We start from the raw sequence: 18,822 nt of genomic DNA on the forward strand, positions 1-18,822 counted from the left end.
AGATCCAATTCGGGAGGGTTGATTTATTCCACTTGTGTCTAAAAACACCTCAGCATCTAGGGCAGAGATGGGAAACAAGTGACCCTCTGGATGTTGTTGGACTGCAACTCCCATCAGCCCCAACCATGATGGCCATGGAGATGTCTGTATTTATATCCAGCAACATATGGAGGGCTGCAGATTCACCATCCCTGATCAGCGGGTAAAATCTTCAGTGCTGACCTCTACTGCCATCCATTATTGATGGCAAATCATTTCTGTCCTGGGTTCCATCACTGGGTATAGAGAGTGGTAGTCCAAGCAATGAAAAAGGTGCCTGACAAAAATAAGGAATGAAGCGCAATGAAAATCAAAGGAATTGACAGCTTCACTCCTTGAAGACTGATCTATTGTGCTTTCCCTTTAGATCTAATACCATGGAGACAGTTACAGATAACTGTAAACAGAATTGTTCTGCCTATGAGTACAGTCTCCCTACTGTTAATGTAGTCCTTGTGATGAACCCGCCATGCTCATTTTTGCAGGAGGGTTGGGGGAAGACATCTCAGACAGGTGTGTAGATCTTACTGAAGAGGGAAATCCAGGGGACACTTAAACTGCCCCACAGGAAGAGGGAGACTAAATCATGTTGGGTTTCTTAATCCAGCCATTCTCCTACAGCTTTTCTCCTCCTGCGTACTTCTTAAATTGAGTCCTTGATTAATACAAACCTCAGAGCACTGGAACTTCACCACCTTCCTTTGTAGAAAGCTGGTGTCAACCAAGAGCTACTAATGTAAACTCCCTTTCTCAGTCTAATCCAGGGTTTGTTGGAGCGGCATACTAGTTTCCATAGCCTGCTGCTTGTTTTGCCTAGGAAGAATGTTCATCCGCTGTGTCAACTCCCAAGTGGAGGAAAAAGGCAGGCAGGACTGGGGAGAGGGAAACCTTCCCAGCAGGGTGGACCCGGAGTTTGGATTGCTCTGTTAATCAATTGAGTGTGGATTGCTAGCTTCTAATCTAAAACCCATCCTATTTTGGGGTGCTACGCTTTTTGGTGATTCCCTGAATGATGCACTAACTAAAATGAGTTTAAAAGCCTATATTATCTGTTCCCAAATAAGGAGAAGCAGAAGGTTAATATAAGGAGTCAGAACTCATTTTGCAATCAGAGTTCCTTTTTGAGCTAGCTAATTTTGACCTATCAGGTATTAATAGTAAAATATAGCCACTAGCCAGAACTAAGCAGCAGTAGAGACAAAATTCTGTTTGATGCCATATTTTACCAGTGAGAGAGAAACTTTAATATTTCTTCTACATGTGGGAACCGTCAACTACTCACCCTTCAGCCTAATGTCCAGTCTTTTGGAAATTTGTATAAGAAAGAACTGTGTACCAAGGTGGTCATTGTTGCCTTTTTCTGTTGAGCAAACCAAGGTTCTGGAAGCTTAAGAAAATCGCAAAATCAGATCAACAGCTTCTATTATTGTTGATGGACCTATTCCCATAATGTCCAATGTACTATTTATACCTAGTTTTGCCTCGTTGCATGAAAATGTAACAATTTAAATGGGCTAGGATATGCTCATACAATAATTAATATAATTGTGGCTTCTCATAAAAGATATCCAATCAAACATAAAAACTGCTAGAAAGTGTGCTTAAGCTGTTGCCAAAGAAAGAAGGTGGCGCTCAATAAGACTAATGTCCCTCATTTACTGAGCCTTTTAATGCAGAACTTTCACAGGGGCTATAATCTGAAATTATACCTGCCGAGACACTCACACAATAAGCACACAATAAGCAAAATTTGAAAATGGTCTGTTTAATTAGTCTACTTCCAGTGCATATATTCTCTTCATATAATTCTCCCATCAGGCTCTTCTTATTGTTGACAAAACCATATTTTAAGGCAATTCATATGCTCTCAGACCAACTCCTGACCTTGAAAGTCCAGTTCCTGGTGGCAGTTAGGATATCTGGTGGCAGGAAGGATGTCTTAGCTGTATGCTCTTGCCTTTCAGGAACCCAGGCACTGATGTCTTTATTTAGAAGATTTATGAAATCTTGCTTTAGCTGAGATTCCTGCATTGCAGTGGGTTGGACTTGATGGCCTTTAGGGTCCCTTCCAACTCTACAATTCTATGATTCTGTGATTCCCTAAAGTAATTTGTCCCACAGAATGCAGGAATTGGTTCTCTCCTATTTTCCCCCTAACTCATTCCACGAGAGAGAGAGGGGGGGGGGGAGGCTGGCTTACGTTGGATACATGTTGGATACTCAATATGTATTTATGGAGAACAATATTTACTAAATAAGTAATTGTGCTTCAGATTCCTTGTTTATTTTCTTCCATAGTTTCTTGGGACAGAAAGATTTCTAGAGCAACTCTAAATATGTGGCTTTGGACTCCTTGTTCCCTGGAGCAGTGTGATACTCTAAAAAAAGATATATGTGCCTCTCTTCCTCAAAGACTGTATGACATTAGTGTACTAATGACCTTTTAAGCCACCAGGAGGTATTTTGGCACATTGAGTCTGAGGGTAGGCACCATAGCTGGTCTGATTACTAACCCACCATTATCTCATATATGAAGAGTAGCTGCCGGATGGGCACTCAGTACACCTACTTCTGTACAATTTGAGCAAAGAATCCTATCACAGATGGTGGGCGGGGTATTGAAGTTAGGTCTCACCTCTTGATGGGTTCTGGTGCTTGAAGGATATCCTTGCATGACCTAGGAAAACATTGCTTATCCTGAGGGTTCTTTCTGGTCATGAAAAGGAGGACATCCTGCATTATTTCACACTAGAATCTTGAAATGACCTCTTGTCCTGGTGGAGTTAACTTAAGTTGCAGTATTAGAACTTAGTAATAGTCATTTATTTCTGGTTAGATGATCTTTTGTTCCTCAGCTGTTGGAAGCCTCCAAAACTGAGAGGTTTCCTCCTCCCAGCAGAGATTCCAGAAGCCTCTGGAAGTCCTGCCTTCTTGAAATGGATGGGAGGAGTCAGCCATCAAAGGATGTTCTCCTTTCCATGACAAGAAAGAGCCCTCATAAGTAAGTCCAATAATTATTTCCATTATCTTCTGATGACTTTTATCTTCTCAACTTCATTTTGTCTTGCTTACTATTTGGTTACTAAAAGTAGAACTGATAAAGCAGAAACTATAAGTTGTTTTTCCCCCTAGTGCCATAACCTTATGTAGCAATGCTTTAACATAACTGTTATTTGTAATCAAATTTTTTTTAAATTTGAATTCTCTATTTTTTCACATTCTTAAGTTCTTTTATTTTGTACCTTCAAAAAGAAACGACCATTACAGAATGATTTGGTTACATAACATATAGTGGTCAAAGAGCTTATTTGTGAAAGAAAATAAAAAAAATATTTAGAATAGTATTCGCTTTCCCCCTAGATGTATAGAAAATAATGTCTAAATGCAGTTATTATCAAACTCAGCTTCTGTTTAATTCAAAACATACTTTGTATCTTTGTTTCACATCTACCATTCTCCCAGTTGCTCCTCACTACTGTATTAATTTATTATCTAAACAAATCTTTAACCCCTCTGTATTTTTCCTGCTGTTTTGCATTCTTTTCGGCTTTAGCCTTTTCTGCAAACTTGCTGCTCTTGTTAGACATAGGATTTCACTTTTTGGTAAGTTAAGAAAGATTTTCATTAAGTTATCATCACAAGTTGTCTGGGATATTTCTGGGTTGATGAGAAATTGTTGCCTGCTTTTTAGCTAGTAATCATGAAAAGGATTTTTATTTTTTTAAAGATAAAGTATCCCTGAACTGTCCCTTTGTAGTGTCCTTTCAAGCTCTCCTGCTGTCATACCCTGGGACAATTCTGTAAAAATTGTTTACGAGTCCCATTTCCTGCTTCTGTATCAACATACATCTGCTTTGTTTTCCGACTACGGTGTTATCAATAATATATTTAAGCAAATGCAGAATTATCATGTAAAGTACTAGATACTACTGGAAGAGAAATTTTAGTATGTTGTGGAGGAGCAATCGTAGCATCTTGCTAAGTACAATATACTATCCTTGCACAAACTGCACAGAAACTTGATAATTTGCAGAGTGATGCTATGGGTGGTGGTGGTGAGTTTCTTTGGTGGAGCTCCCACCATTACCTAAACCCTTTTGGCTTCAACTCAGATACATTTCCCCCCATAAATGTTTTTTCAGCCAGGAGCTAAGACTATAAGACTCGTGAGTGAGGTCCTTACTCACAAGTGTGAAGGGAGGGCATGGAGGGAAATATGGGAGAGCCACTTACAGGAGGCTGAAGAAGGGAAATGCCAAGGAAGAAAGACTTCTGAAACTTCTCTTTGAGACAATCATAGCACAGAGCTGAGAAGGAGCATGGGTGAGATCCAGCTCCCTTCTACTGAGGCCTTAGACCACAGATTGGAGCCTTAAAGGTGCAAGGCACAGATGCACATTCTGCACATCTTCTAATCTTTTGGATTTTTGGTTCCCCTGAACACTCTAGATATTTTCTGATTGGCAGTTCTCTAATCAAAGAAATCCAAGTAAATTATGAATGGGGGGAAATATAAAAGGCAAGTAGAAAGGGCAGTCTACATGCTATCCATTAATCTAATAATTAGATGATGTAAAAAGAAAAATCAACAAAGATTCCAACTTTTGTTAAAAGAATATTCGATTTCCCCAGCATAAGTGGGTTTAATAAATGTATTAATTTTTATTTTACCTTTTTAAAAGGAGAATTTAAAAGAGCAACACATTTCCCCATTCATTTTGAATAGGTAGTGATGCTGCTACAATGGTTAGCTGCCTACACATCTTAGCTCAGACACTAGACACAAGGTAAGTTTACTCCTTTTATCAATCTTATATGTGAACACTATTTCACCCAAATAATTTTTTCCAAAAATATTTCCCCCCCCCCAAAAAAATGAATTATTGGAACCAAATTATTTACTTCCCAGCAGAACATTTTTCTTGAAAGCTATGTAGTAACATATCCCATATATTGTTCAATTTAGGCTGTAATCCTATACATATTGGCGAATATGCTCACTGAATTTGAGGAGACTTACTTCTGAGTAGACTTCTGAGTAGGCATCTGTAGATTGTATGGTCAGGAGGTTTAGTTGAAAGCAAGGTATAAAAGTGGTGAATTTTGCAGTACTTAAAATTCATCATTAAAACTTAAGACTTGGTGCTGTTTTCATTTCCTGTAGAGGTAAATGTCAAAAGCAAAAGTAGAAAACGATTAAAAATATGGTTATAAAATTTCAGTTTTTAAAAGTAGTTCACTTCAGCTTTACTAATCTATCCTTTTTAGCAATTGCAATCTAAGCAGGAGTGCATCCTCTATTTCCCAACCAGCACCCCTAGGTGGCATCTGAGTCTGAGAAAGAATCTGCAAATGTACACTGAGCAATAACTGAGAAGCAGAGGAAAGCCTCTTTTCCTGATACATGTGTAATGTTCGTATCCCTGTGCAGAAGCCTGCTAGAAGTAAGTCTCATTTCATAGCACCAGGGTAAATAATCTCACCATTATAGGACTTGGTGCAAGTGCACTAAAATTAGCTTCCTCGCCATAATTTCCTACATAGTTTCTTAACATGCTTAGTAAGAACTGTTGAATAGCCATGTAATTACTGGTATATGTCTGGTCAATGTAGACACCTATATTTCAAAGAAACAGACATTAATTGAGGAAGTCTTGATTTGCTATGGAAAAGTATAGGCATTTGATTTCTAAGTGACGTTCTATAAATTGTCCTGTAGAACCGTCATGAAATCAGGTTCAGAGCTGGTTAAAGCAGGACTGCGTGCCTTCTTTGAAAATGCAGCTGAAGATCTGGAGAAGACATCAGAAAATCTTAAACTTGGAAAATTTACCCATTCCCGTACACAGATTAAAGGGGTCTCGCAGAATATCAACTATACAACAGTGGCATTGTTGCCTGTTCTAACATCAATTTTTGAACATGTTGCTCAGCATCATTTTGGCACCGATTTGCTATGTAAGTCTTCTCAGTTTTATCTTTGATTTTCAAATATTGTTTCAGTTGTAACTAGGAATAAATGAGGATTCCACTGCTCATTCCAAAATGGGTCAAGGCTTTGCACTCAACTGAAGTTGAAACCATGTTTTAGAAGTGTGCATTTAACTTACTGTCTTGTTTATTCTAATATGCTATGAGCTATGGCAAAATCTGAAATTAGCTGCATTATATTTTCATTTTTAATACATAGATTCCATGGAAGCTGTATGGCAGCTAATATGCTTCCAGCCTCATATATTAATAAATTTTGAGCCCTTTGTGATGAATACAGGGATTTTGATTTCATTCAGGGATAAATTAACAGTAGCCTCCTGAATGTTGCTAGATTTTCATTCTAAGTGGTCAATACATCCATTTTATTTATGGAGGATTGTCACATCTTGTCTGAGAGGTCTCCTGCAGCAGAAATTCAAGTGATGCAGCTTGTCCCAGAATAGGATGCAGCGAAGGGTGGGAAGTTTGCCTATTGAAGCTTTGCCTGTTATTCAGTTGCTAAAAACAGAGGGAAAAGTTGTCAGCCTCATTAAGTACTTTTCCTAGGCAAAGGGTCTTACATCAGTGCTGGCTGAAATATACCAGGAATTGGTGGAGACTGATATCCTATCTTCTGTGTGGTTCACAGGGGCCATCACTGTTTGAAGTTAATTAAAAGACTCCCACTGATCCAAAAGTCTTTTACATCAGGTTCATAGGGACTGTGTGGGATATGAGAGAGAGGGGGGGGGGGGAGAGAGAGAGAGAGAGAGAGAGAGAGAGAGAGAGAGAGATGGGCCTTGTGAATAATTAAGACAGCAGTCCAATTTTAGAATTTTGTTAGGTCCAGGAACACATTGGATGGCATGTCTTCCATGAATCCTAGAGTCATTGATCCAGCACAGGCCTCAATTCATGGAAGGGAGGGAGGAAATTTTTATCAGTTATCTTTCCCATCTACAACCTTCTGTTCCAGCAAGCCCCCTAATCCTAAGGGGCAAGTTTTCAGTGGGATGCAGGGAAAAGAGCAAATCAATGAAAACCACCTTCCCCTTCTGTGAGGGGAGGACAGAAACACTCTTCCTGTGAGTGGAATTCTGATTACATGACCTTTGTATCCAGCCAAAATGGCTGCATTGGTATACTCATATCATTGTAGAATAGGAAAGGACCTCAAGCGCTGGCAATTCAGAAATCTCAACTAAAGCATCCCTGACAGATGGCCACCCAACCTTTGCTTAAAAACCTCTAAGGAAGGAGAGTCCACCACCACAATTTTATTTAGAAAAATATATAAAATTGAATAAAGCATTAGGAGAGTACTATATACAACAATTGGCTGTTGTTTGGGTAAACTGTATAAAGAGGTCAAAACATTCAATTTAAAAATATGACGTAGCTGAACATAAGTGTTTTCTTTTCTTTTCTTTCCCCCAGTAGGTGATGTCCAAGTATCATGCTACAGAATTCTTTGTAGCCTGTACTCTCTTGGAACTGGAAAGAACATTTATGTTGAAAGGTACTTAACAGGAAAAAAGCTGAATACACTATGAAAAGTTGCTCTAAGCATATTGCTGAGTTAAGAGTGATTGTGCCTCTATAAAGCACACCGGTAACCTTTGGTAGCTGAAGCATTTCCTTACAAGCAAGCTAAACAATACCTTGTATTCTCCACTGGGCATTAGGACACTTCCAAGTGGGACTGTGTTGTCCTACTGCTCGAAGGCAGGAAATTTGGTTGCTCCAAAGGTAGTTGGTGTGTCCACCTCCCTTCAAACATTAGTTCACTTTCTTGTATTCAGAATGTATTGGGAAAGGCTTCTAGAAGGCAGCCTTGAGGCCTGCAGTTCTCACCTTGCCCCCTTTTACACTTCAGCCGCACCCACTTTTACATCCCAGGTTCTCCATGGGTCAATGCAGCCTTTGGCTCGATAGCCACTCTTGGCTCACTGGAAGCCAGAAATGTTTCAGTGAAATGTTGCTCTAGAGTGTTTCAGAACACCAGTGTGTCTGCAATTTTTTTAATATCAGTTGTGAAAAACTGAAGCGGGGTGAATACAAATCCAGACAAAATAAATGGTGGCAGAAATGAGACAGGTAGAACAGCTTGCCAGTATTAGCTTGCAAGTGGAAATTCACACAATTGTGGTGGTCATAGGACTCCCTCCTACATATTGAGTACATTGGTGACTGTCAGGGAAGAGAATGTAGTGGTAGACCACCCTTGCTTGCCTGGCTCCAACTGTGGGCCACATGGGGAACAGGCCAATTGCCAATCACTCGGCAGGGCCTACCAAGAGCTGGGACCAAACATGGTGTGTAAACAAGTGCTGCCATGCCTTCAGCTCCCACGTGGCTGCCTGTTAAATGTGCTTGGAAATGCTCTAAAGCCTTAAACGTACCAGTATTGCCCGCCTGTAAGTCAGGGCTGGCCCACCCATGAGCCAAGGTGAAGCGGCCACCTCAGGCAGCAGCAGATCTGACCCCCACGGAATGCATTGTCCACTGCTGCTGCCGCCGCAGCGGCAGCAATGGCTGCAGTACATTCTTTGGAGGCCAGATCCGCCTCCTCCTTGGAAGCACCCCTAGTGCTGGCTTTATAACGGCCTTTTGACAAGTAGGAGGCACAGCTGGTTTCCTTCTCCCAGGAGAAAATGGCAGGGGCTGCCATGTAGGGTCTCCTGGATCCTGCACCCGCCCAGCGTGATTCAGAGCAGGGTTATTTCCCCCTTGTGACGGCCTTTGATTCCCACTTTAACCATTGGGTAAGGTACGCGGGTGGCACTGTGGGTTAAACCACAGAGTCTAGGACTTGCCGATCAGAAGGTCGGCGGTTCGAATCCCCACGATTGAGATAGAAAGGTTTTTTTAACTACTTAGGTTTTCTCTTTCCCCTCCTCAGTTTGACAAGCCCCACACCCAATGAAAGAGATCATATTATAAGATAATTATTTGCAAGGCCATCTATTATCATCTCTCTCCCCTGCATCTAACTGCTTAATGAGGTTCCTTCCTAGATGTTCTGAATATTTTACTTTTTTTAAAGCAACTTATAAGTGCAGTTAAAACTTTAAAAAAACAAAAACCTTCTGCATTAACTGCTGATGTTAAGGAATTATTTCCGTAAGGGTTTTTTCCCCAATTCTGAGTTGATTTCACATTCTGGTTAAATTGGCTGACATTCTCCTCAAGTGATTAAAATATTTTAAAGGGACTACTCAATTTGAGATTTTCTGACCCTCAAGAGTATAAGATTGTGATCATCAAAATTATACTGCTGAAATGTAGAAAGCTTTGACTAACTAGGACGGGATTTTTGTGTGTGGAAAGACTAAGCTCTATCCAGCTGTGGTACTGAATTTCTGGGCCAATAATTCTTTAATCACTTACATCCATGATAACTTCTGTCATAAAAAAAATTGTTGGTCTTTAGTATGCCACAACAACACACTTTGTTGTTTTAAAAAAGTGTGTTGTTGTGGCATACTAAAGACCAACAATTTTGTTATGACAGAAGTTATCATGGACGCAAGTTCACTTTTCAGATACATGAAATCTTGGAGAAAATTATAATGTGGGAGTCCACTGGAAATGAGTTTCAAAAAGGTAGTGACTGATCATGATAGATTAAGTCTATGTTCAATGTGCACACCTTTTGCAGTAGCCGGTTAGTGATAATTGGTGGGGATAAAAGGGATGGGTGAGTTTTGTGGAGGAAAGGAAGGGCCAATTGGACCTATTGATACTGTGTCCAAGGGCACCCATTAACTTGAAGCCAGACCTGCACCCTTGATCTCTCACCCTTCTATTTTCTGTGGAAATCAGTACAAACAAAATATCAATCCATAATAATGAATCCAGTTTCCTCCCCTTGCCACCAGATTTCAAATCAAATAATATACAATTTGTTTATTAAATTGATCAAAATGTATCAATCTAATCATTCCAAAAGGTTACTACTAGTATTGAATACTGTAATGTACAGAAACCTGCCTGTGCCAACTAAGATTATGACTTGAAATTTGGTCCCTGAGAGTTTGGCTTCATCTATTGCTCAAGGAAAATAATTTCTTTGACTGTTACTTTTGATTATCCACAAGATGTGGTTGAACATGACACTGCCTTCCAGATTTAAATATACTTGCTACCCAATTAGACTATTTAATTTGAAGACATTTTTGATAGGGAAGGACTGTTAAGAAAACATTGCAAACCGAAACTTGCTACTGATAAAATAAATGTAATGTGTCAATTGGATTTGATATATTGTGGGGTTGGTTTTTTACTTCAGATGTATTGTGAAAGAACTGATAGTGTTCTTTCGTTTACAGACAACGTCCGGCTCTTGGTGAGTGCTTAGCGTCTCTTGCAGCTGCCATTCCAGTAGCCTTTCTTGAACCTTCTCTCAATCTTTACAATCCCCTGTCTGTCTTCAACACAAAAACTGCAAGAGAGAGAGCTAGTAAGTACAGTACTCTGCTATAAAAAGTTGAACTGAGAAATAAACTGCATCCTTATTGTCTGTTTTTAGACCTTTATTGCACTGTATTTGGAACTATCATATCTTTCCACTTAACTCCTTTGATAGTATTGTTTGACTGAAATTATTGTGGAAATGTCTTGGAATGGTAATGTTTATAGCTTAGTTAAATGCTAAGCATTTAGCCAGTTCGCCATGCTATTTTATCTCTGTGCCCATTTAAGTGCATTGGTGAAATTAGGTAGCCGCACTAATCTATCTGTACATACTATATTCATACTTGACTTTTCATGCATTCAAACGATGATCTTATTTAGATACAGTCCGATACAGTCACAAACACCCAGACATAATTCTGAAGATTGCAGAGGCTGGGGGGAAAAATCACGATTATACAAATGGTCAGGAAATTAAGTTTGGTTGTCTCTGTCACACTTTACACTCTCCATGAAAATCCAGCCATAGAAAACCTAAGGGCACATTTCATGAAAGTGGTTTTGAATGTTTAAAGTGGCCCTGGATCACCATTATTCACCAAAACAAAAACTTTGGAAGAGCAAGCGCTTTGAAGGAAATCAAGTTGTTAAGAATTTGGAATGCAAGGAAATTTGCTAATAGAATGGCAAAAATTCTCTCTCTACTTTATGAAATCTTGAAAGGTCTGAAATATCATTCTGATAAAATCAAGATTTGGACTCTGCCGTTTGTTATCTTGTGATGCCTCTGCAATCTAAAACATTTCAGAGTAAACATATTTCAGAGCAGGGGGTGCTGTAATTGCAGCAGGAATACAATCTGCATGACACCAAAAGAATATGAATGGGAACTTTCTGAGGCTCCTCTTTCTCCATGGCTAGTGTTGGTTCCAGATTGGGATGGGGGGGTGTGACTATCCATCAGTGTTATTCAAGCCAAAAATTATCGTTGGCCAATTGCTTCCCTTTCCTCCACTCCCTGAAGCAAAGTAGGAGCTGAAGAAGCCCTCCTATGGGAAAGAGGCAGGAACATGCTGGCTTTAGCTGATCAAAGCAGAGAGGCTTAGAGCTTTGCTTCTCAACAGCAGTTGATGAAGCCCCCTGGCCCCAAACTTTATTTCCTCTGGAAAGAGAGATGAGGGGTATCTTGGCCTCAGCTGCTGGTGGGTGGCAGTGTTCATGATAGTGGTGAAGAACAACACTCAAGGAAGCCTTGCTGATTTATCCTGATGTGGACAGGCACTCTGGGCACCAGGACAACACAGCAGTCAAGTGATCCTCAATCTTCCTCACAATCTTTGAGCTAGGAAGGCAAGGTGATCATTCCATAGTTGGCACAATATGCCTCACCCACCTCCTGCAGCTTCAAAGTTGGGAAAAAGGCTGGTTGCTTATTACATAGTCAAAGGGCGATGCCACACACACCATCCTAAGCACGATGACCATAAATGTTAAAACCTAAGTGGGTAGCAGAAGACAATCCGATATTTCATAATTTATCCATTGTATCTGATAAATGCATTGCATTTATAGAAATAAAGGTTCAGTTGGTTCTATTATTGGAATGGAATTGATTTTAGAGTGTGTTTTGTTATTGCTTTATACTGTTTTGTGTAATTGTTTTTAATTGTTTTTAATTTGCAATTGTTTCATATGTTTTTTATTATATTGCTTCAAGGTACAATTGGTGATTCATAAATGAAATAATAATAACATTAAAACCTTTTTCAATTGCTTCATGCCTATTTAATCCACTTCCACAGAATGCAGTAAACGTAAAGCCATCTTTAAAGGAACATGCTCATCTTTTGTTCAACTGTACTTTAGTTGCTAACATGCTATTGTTTTTCTGGCATATAGTATTCTGGCAGCACAATCATTTATGGCGCAACATCCTGCTTTGTGTAGATTTTTTTAAATGGCATAGCATTCAGTCATGTGACTCCACAATAATCAGAAGTAGTACACATTGTAAACACAGGTTTACTACATTATCTGATTGTGAGAGCTAGGCCCAAAGTGTTATGGAATTAATAAAAAGCTCCATGTAAAGCATGGAACCAAACAAAAAACCAAAAACTATTGCTGTTGAACAGTAGAGGGAACTAATGAATCATGTTTGTATCCATGCAGAATGTGTCAGAGTTACGGTGGAAGTAAAATGATTTAAATTGTGCTTTAGCTATTTTAAGCATTAAGTATGTTAACCACCCCAAAATTATTATGTCATAATATGAAGTTTTAGGCATGCCTGAAACCGTAGAAGAAATGTGTCCAGAAATCCCTCACTTGGATGGCTTAATGAAAGAAATAAACAGCTTGGCAGAATCTGGAGCCAGATATACTGAAATGCCACACGTGATTGAGGTGATCTTGCCCATGTTATGCAACTATCTATCATACTGGTGGGAAAGGGGGCCTGAAAATGCTGAAAGTACTGGCCCCTGCTGCACAATGGTAACTTCTGAACATCTCAGCATAATACTGGGGAACATTTTGAAGATCATCAACAATAACCTGGGGATAGATGAGGCAACTTGGATGAAGCGAATAGCAGGTACCTCGTGACAAATTTCATTTAAACAACTGATTACTAGAGCTGCTTTATTTGTCAATATCAACAAAGCATTAATTCCCCAATAGTTGTACTTCTTTTACGAAAGCTTTCTCTCACAGTCAGATTTACATTTTAGAATCAATGTTTTTTATTAAATTAGTTAAATGGTAAAATCTCAGTAAAATCTAAATAATATATGCTTGGTTCAAAAATTGGGGGTCCTGCATTCCTGAACATTCCTGGTATCATTATGTGTTTGGAAATAATTTTTAATATCTGTAGAGCTAGGAGAAAATACTATCCATTAATTAAGCGCATGTAAGTCTCCCTGAAAACTCTTGTGGCACAGACCTGTCCTGTTTTTAAAGCTACAAAATGGATGGATACATATATGAAGAGTTCTCATGGTTTTCATTTGATTGCATCAGATGTGGTCCACAGCAGTCAGGAAAATATTTTCATCTTTCATTGAGACAAAGGCCTAGTTTAGTTGTAGTGTTACCATTTTTTTATTTTACATTTTGTGGGTTCTCCAAAAGAAAACTCACTGAACCATCTTAAGAAAAATGAACAACAAGTTGATGCAGTCAGAGCCCGGCACTCAGAAATGCAGATGTTGCATGTTGCTGGCATGGTGGAGAAGAGCAGGAAAAGAGTGTGCCCAGGCAGGGAGGATATATAGCTACTCCCTCTTCCTGTCAGGGCACAATGGGAGTGTTCTTGCAGAGTTCTCTCTAGCAGATTTTACAAGAAGACTCTGTGAGCCTCAGCCCCTATCATGTGACTATCTAGCAAATCATGAATTGTTGGTTTGACTGCATTTAAATATCCAACAGTCCAATTGGTTACTTACATGTGGCTTGGTTAAGCCACTTGATAGTTTGAGTACACTGTTTCACATATACACCATTTTTAATGAAAGAACCCAAGTTCAGATACATAAATTCCCTGTCTTGAGGCAGGATTCCTATATATTTATTAAACATGTATAATGTTTATGCTTATTTATTTAGGCAAATTCTATGGTGTTTTACATAGCCAAAACAGATCTCTAAGCAGTCTACAGCATATCTTAAACCAGGCATAGGCAAACTCAGCCCTCCAGATGTTTGAGGCTGCAACTCCCATCATCCCTAGCTAACAGGACCAGTGGTTGGGGATGATGGGAGTTGTAGTCCCATAACATCTGGAGGGCTGAGTTTGCTTATGCCTGTCTTAAACCATCAAATGCAATATTACAATATGTTGTGATGCCTGAAATTTGGTGAATGTCAACCTGCAGGTGTGACCACTGACTATCCCAGACAGATTGTCTGGATTTCTAAAAACTCATAGATACACAGGTGAATGTCATCAAAATAGAATGGTTAGAATTGACACTTGCTGATATGTAGGGAAAATATTTTTGGACATTCCCCAAACTCGGCTAGAATTGTCAGCATTCATATGTGTATGTGAATATTCATCAAATTCTTGATATCAAGCGTAACCTAATATAGAAGTATTTCTGCCTGTATACTTTCAGGTAATACATAATCAGGCAGATATGACTTTAGACTCAGTTCACATATAACAGTGAACCATGGTTTATTGTTAATGTTCACAAGTAGCATGAATCTTGGTCTTGTACAATCCCTCACTATCACATGCAAGGGTAAGAGATTTAACTCTCCTGTGTTTCATTTGAAACAAACAATGATTTGCTGTTGCATCCAAACTCACCAAACTGTGGTTTGTTCAAACCAGTTTGTTAGTATGCCAGGGTATCAAACCATTAGCAGTACAAACCACCAATTGGTGAGTTCTGGGTGCATCCAAAGTTTCAGGTCATTCCTTTACAGAGACAAGTTACATTTCCTCTCAAGAGGAGTGGGGAGCACATGAGCCCAAGATTTAAGTCAGCCTGTGCAAATTACAGGAAAACATGGTTTGTTGTTGCATTGTACTGATGTCTACAGTCACAGTGCTATTATGAAGCTACTTTTTACAGAGTAACAAAATATGTTTAAATGTATATTTATAGAAATGTGTTTTGTATATAGTGTATGCTCAGCCAATCATTAGCAAGGCCAGGCCGGATCTGTTGAAAAGTCATTTTATCCCAACACTGGAGAAATTAAAGAAGAAAGCCATAAAGATAGTGATGGAGGAGGAACAACTGAAAGCAGACAGCAAAACGGATACCCAAGAAGCAGAACTCCTCATTCTAGATGAATTTGCAGTTCTTTGCCGCGACCTTTATGCTTTTTATCCTATGTTGATCCGCTATGTGGACAACAACAGGTAGGAGAATCTGTAACTAAAGGGGATTAAATGGATTTTTTGTATTTATATCCTGCACCTCAACATAAAATTTATGTTCCTAATTTTGCTAACAATAAAACAATATAAAACTAAAAATGGAAAACTACCTAAACGGTTAGTTTAGTTTAAAACAGCAACAGTCCATTCAAATAGATAGTAAAACCAAAACTGCTCTCCTCCTCCTCCTGCCCTAAATTTTGTTATGGACCACCCCAACCAAGCTCTGCTGTGTGGTGTGAGATTCTAGGGGTCTTGGCACTTAATTGGGGTTGGTGTTTCCTTCAGAAAAGTTAGGCACAGAGGAGATTGTAGTGTCTTTAATATATATGGTTTTGTTTACGCATAACTTGTGCCCCAAAGGTAATCTGGTTTCTCTTCAGATTGTATAAATCTTTTGTCTTTTACAAAATAAAAAGGTCCCCCTAGACCCAGTTGAAAGGCAGATAGTTCCTATCTAGGCCATACAATTCAAGGTCATTTCATGGATGAGCAAACAGTGTTAACTAATGCCAGCAAGTGGAATGCAAGTGGAAAGTTTGATAGCTTTGACACCTGACACAAGGAAGAATAGACTGCTTTCTTGAAAAAATCAATAAGGAATAGAACAAAGTGAATGTTTCTGACCTCAAGCTTCACTAAATTTAGGTTAGGCAGAGAAAAGAACATGTGAATGATTGCCTAAACATTAACTTTAATTCTGTGAAGTACCAGAATAAAAAGAAGAATTAAAAATGTTAAAGATAAATGAGAGTATAAAAATGACACAGCCACAAAAACAGTTTAATTAAGTCGTGTCTGCTCTCTGCTTCCTGATACAGCTTACTTGTAACATTTTTACAGTTCAGAATATTTTAGTGTTGTAAAATTCTTATGAATGTCTAAAGGTATTTAAATGGAAGAATCAGCAATGCCCATTAAAGTATAAAATCATTTTCTGACTTGAAAGCTTGAATCCAAATGCTGCGTGGCAGTTTCGACAATTCATCATCAACAAGCACACATACATATTTAAATACAGTATAAACTTTTTCTTAAGCCATATCTGTTTTAGAGACAGTGTATAATCCTAGGGGAAGAAACATTCTAGACCACTTTATTCATCTTATAAAGTGGGCTGTATGCCCTGGAAGATTATACCAAAATGAATGTGCAAATCATTAAGGTGGCCACAGGAGTTACTATCAGTTCTGTTACAAAGAAATCTACAGATGTTCTTGCTACAAAATATATCTAGTTGTATCAGATAGGGTGGTGGTTTTATGAAAATTGAATACAGTACAGGCAATGACTGATTTAGGTGCATCCAAATGACATGTGATCATGCATGTGCAGACAGCGCTGAACCTGGAAGTAGCCCCAAAATGCCATTAAGACGTCACAAAAAGGGCCAGAACAGGGGCAGACTGGGCTTACACACACTCCACCGACACATGCTGGCATCCAGAACATAACCCCCACCAAAAAGGATTGCCTATACTTTGAATTGTGATACATGTCATAAATAAATCCTATTGGTTTAATTGAACTTACTTTGGGGTTAATGTGTATAAATACTCCACAGGCTGTGGAACCTCCAGATGATGCTGAATTACAGCTTTCATCATCCCTGGCCATTGGCCATGCTAGCTAGGGTTGATGGGAGTTGTAATTCAGCAACACCTGGAGTTTCAGCAGTTCCCCACATCTTCTCTACACACTTACTTGGAGGTATGTGCCATAGAACTGAGTGGGCAATAGCCAGTTAAACAGTTCTGCTCACTCAAGCACTTTGGCTGCACAATGAAACTTTCACGCTCCCAATGTGTCCATCACCTGCTCTGGAGGGTTGGGTGAACTCCCAGAATATATTTGTGGTGGGCATCTGGGGAGAGGAAGTTCAGTTGCAGAGAACTTAAGCTAGTGGTGCTGTTTACTTGGCTACTGCCCAATGAGACTGCTGAGTAGAGGTGCCTATTGATGTATTTGCCTATCAATAAAAGGGAGTAGTAAGCATCTTTCCAACACCCAGAAACACACAGTTTTACACTGCAGTATGGTGCTGCAGTGGGTGGCGCTGTGGGTTAAAACACAAAGCCTAGGGCTTGCCGATCAGAAGGTCGGCTGTTCGAATCCCCGCGACGGAGTGAGCTCCCGTTGCTCGGTCCCTGCTCCTGCCAACCTAGCAGTTTGAAAGCACGTCAAAGTGCAAGTAGATAAATAGGTACTGCTCCAGCGGGAAGGTAAACAGTGTTTCCGTGCGCTGCTCTGGTTCGCCAGAAGCAGCTTAGTCATGCTGGCCACATGACCCAGAAGCTGCACGCCGGCTCCCTCGGCCAATAAAGCGAGATGAGCGCCACAACCCCAGAGTCGGTCACGATTGGACCTAATGGTCAGGGGTCCCTTTACCTTTACCTATGGTGCTGCTATCATACTTTTCAGAAACAAAGTGTAGGAAGAAGCAATTGAAAGGGGAGTAGTAGGACTGCTAATGTTCAGTATAGAACGTGTTGAAATAATACTGTAGTCTAATAAATGTATTTTGTTTTTTTTTTTGTTTAGATCAAACTGGCTTAAGAAACCAGATGCAGATTCTGATGAACTTTTCCGAATGGTAGCTGAAGTCTTCATTCTCTGGTGTAAATCACATGTATGACAAAGATTCCTTTTTTTTTTCATTTTTATAATACACATATTTAGAAATGTTATGCATATCTATAAATGTCACCGACCTGTTTCTCAGCATTTATGTAAACTGCATTTTGGTATTATATTTATTTCAGAATTTCAAGCGAGAAGAACAAAATTTTGTTATTCAGAATGAAATCAACAACTTGGCATTTTTGACAGGAGACAGCAAGAGTAAGATGTCAAAAGTAAGTCAGAAAGTATTTAGATTGGTCCAAGTGTATCTGCTAAATTATTTGTACTTTGTAACAATGACACAGACTGTAGCAAACTGCATTTCTTTGCCGATAAGTTTAGAAGTAGTTGCTTCTTAATATGAATATCAATTGTATTTACCATATATTGTCATGTAAATTTTCTGACTAAAAGCCTTTTCCCCTTGATGCACCCACATGATGGGGTGAAAGTTTACCAGAAATGGATCTGAAGTACTTCTTTTTACTTTAGCTCCTTCCCTTTCCACCCAGCTGGTCTTGGGATTTTGATTCTCCCTCCCCTGCCATATATTTCTATTGTACTGATACTGAGTTTTCATCTCCTATTGATACAGCAGACAGTTTGCTTTTCACTGTAGTAAAATAACATTACCTAAAACATAATACATTGTGGGGATATCAAAATTGTTAAGATATATCTGCTCGATCTACACATAGCCCAAAATGTCACTAGAAAAGCCTGTATTAGAATATCTGTATGGGACGAACTGGGGATGCTAAAATGTCTGAGGCTACATCTGAGAAAGTCCACTCTTTCTGAGATGATCATGGGTATTTTTTTGGAAGGGGATTGTATTGCATTTCAGTAGAGGAGCAGGGAAGGTCTAAACAAAA

The 18,822-nt window shown here is 39.2% G+C and overlaps 1 protein-coding gene across 14 annotated transcripts in view; it reads left to right on the forward strand.

Moving 5' to 3' along the window:
- The window catches only part of RYR3 (ryanodine receptor 3), a 293,341-nt gene that overhangs the window by 201,849 nt on the left and 72,670 nt on the right, over nucleotides 1–18,822 (forward strand). For 8 of the 14 annotated variants that reach the window (XM_077926602.1, XM_077926563.1, XM_077926598.1 and 5 more), the window contains exons 61-70: nucleotides 2,939–3,040; nucleotides 3,593–3,642; nucleotides 4,766–4,826; nucleotides 5,759–5,997; nucleotides 7,450–7,531; nucleotides 10,344–10,474; nucleotides 12,707–13,024; nucleotides 15,067–15,307; nucleotides 17,867–17,954; nucleotides 18,088–18,180. In XM_077926602.1, the coding sequence (XP_077782728.1) occupies nucleotides 2,939–3,040; nucleotides 3,593–3,642; nucleotides 4,766–4,826; nucleotides 5,759–5,997; nucleotides 7,450–7,531; nucleotides 10,344–10,474; nucleotides 12,707–13,024; nucleotides 15,067–15,307; nucleotides 17,867–17,954; nucleotides 18,088–18,180 (1,405 nt within the window). The remainder of the gene's footprint in view (nucleotides 1–2,938; nucleotides 3,041–3,592; nucleotides 3,643–4,765; nucleotides 4,827–5,758; nucleotides 5,998–7,449; nucleotides 7,532–10,343; nucleotides 10,475–12,706; nucleotides 13,025–15,066; nucleotides 15,308–17,866; nucleotides 17,955–18,087; nucleotides 18,181–18,822) is intronic. The other 6 variants (XM_077926595.1, XM_077926608.1, XM_077926615.1 and 3 more) reach the window with 2 other exon arrangements.

Source organism: Podarcis muralis, chromosome 1 (genome assembly GCF_964188315.1).
Source record: "Podarcis muralis chromosome 1, rPodMur119.hap1.1, whole genome shotgun sequence".
NCBI classification, from domain to species: Eukaryota; Metazoa; Chordata; class Lepidosauria; order Squamata; family Lacertidae; genus Podarcis; species Podarcis muralis.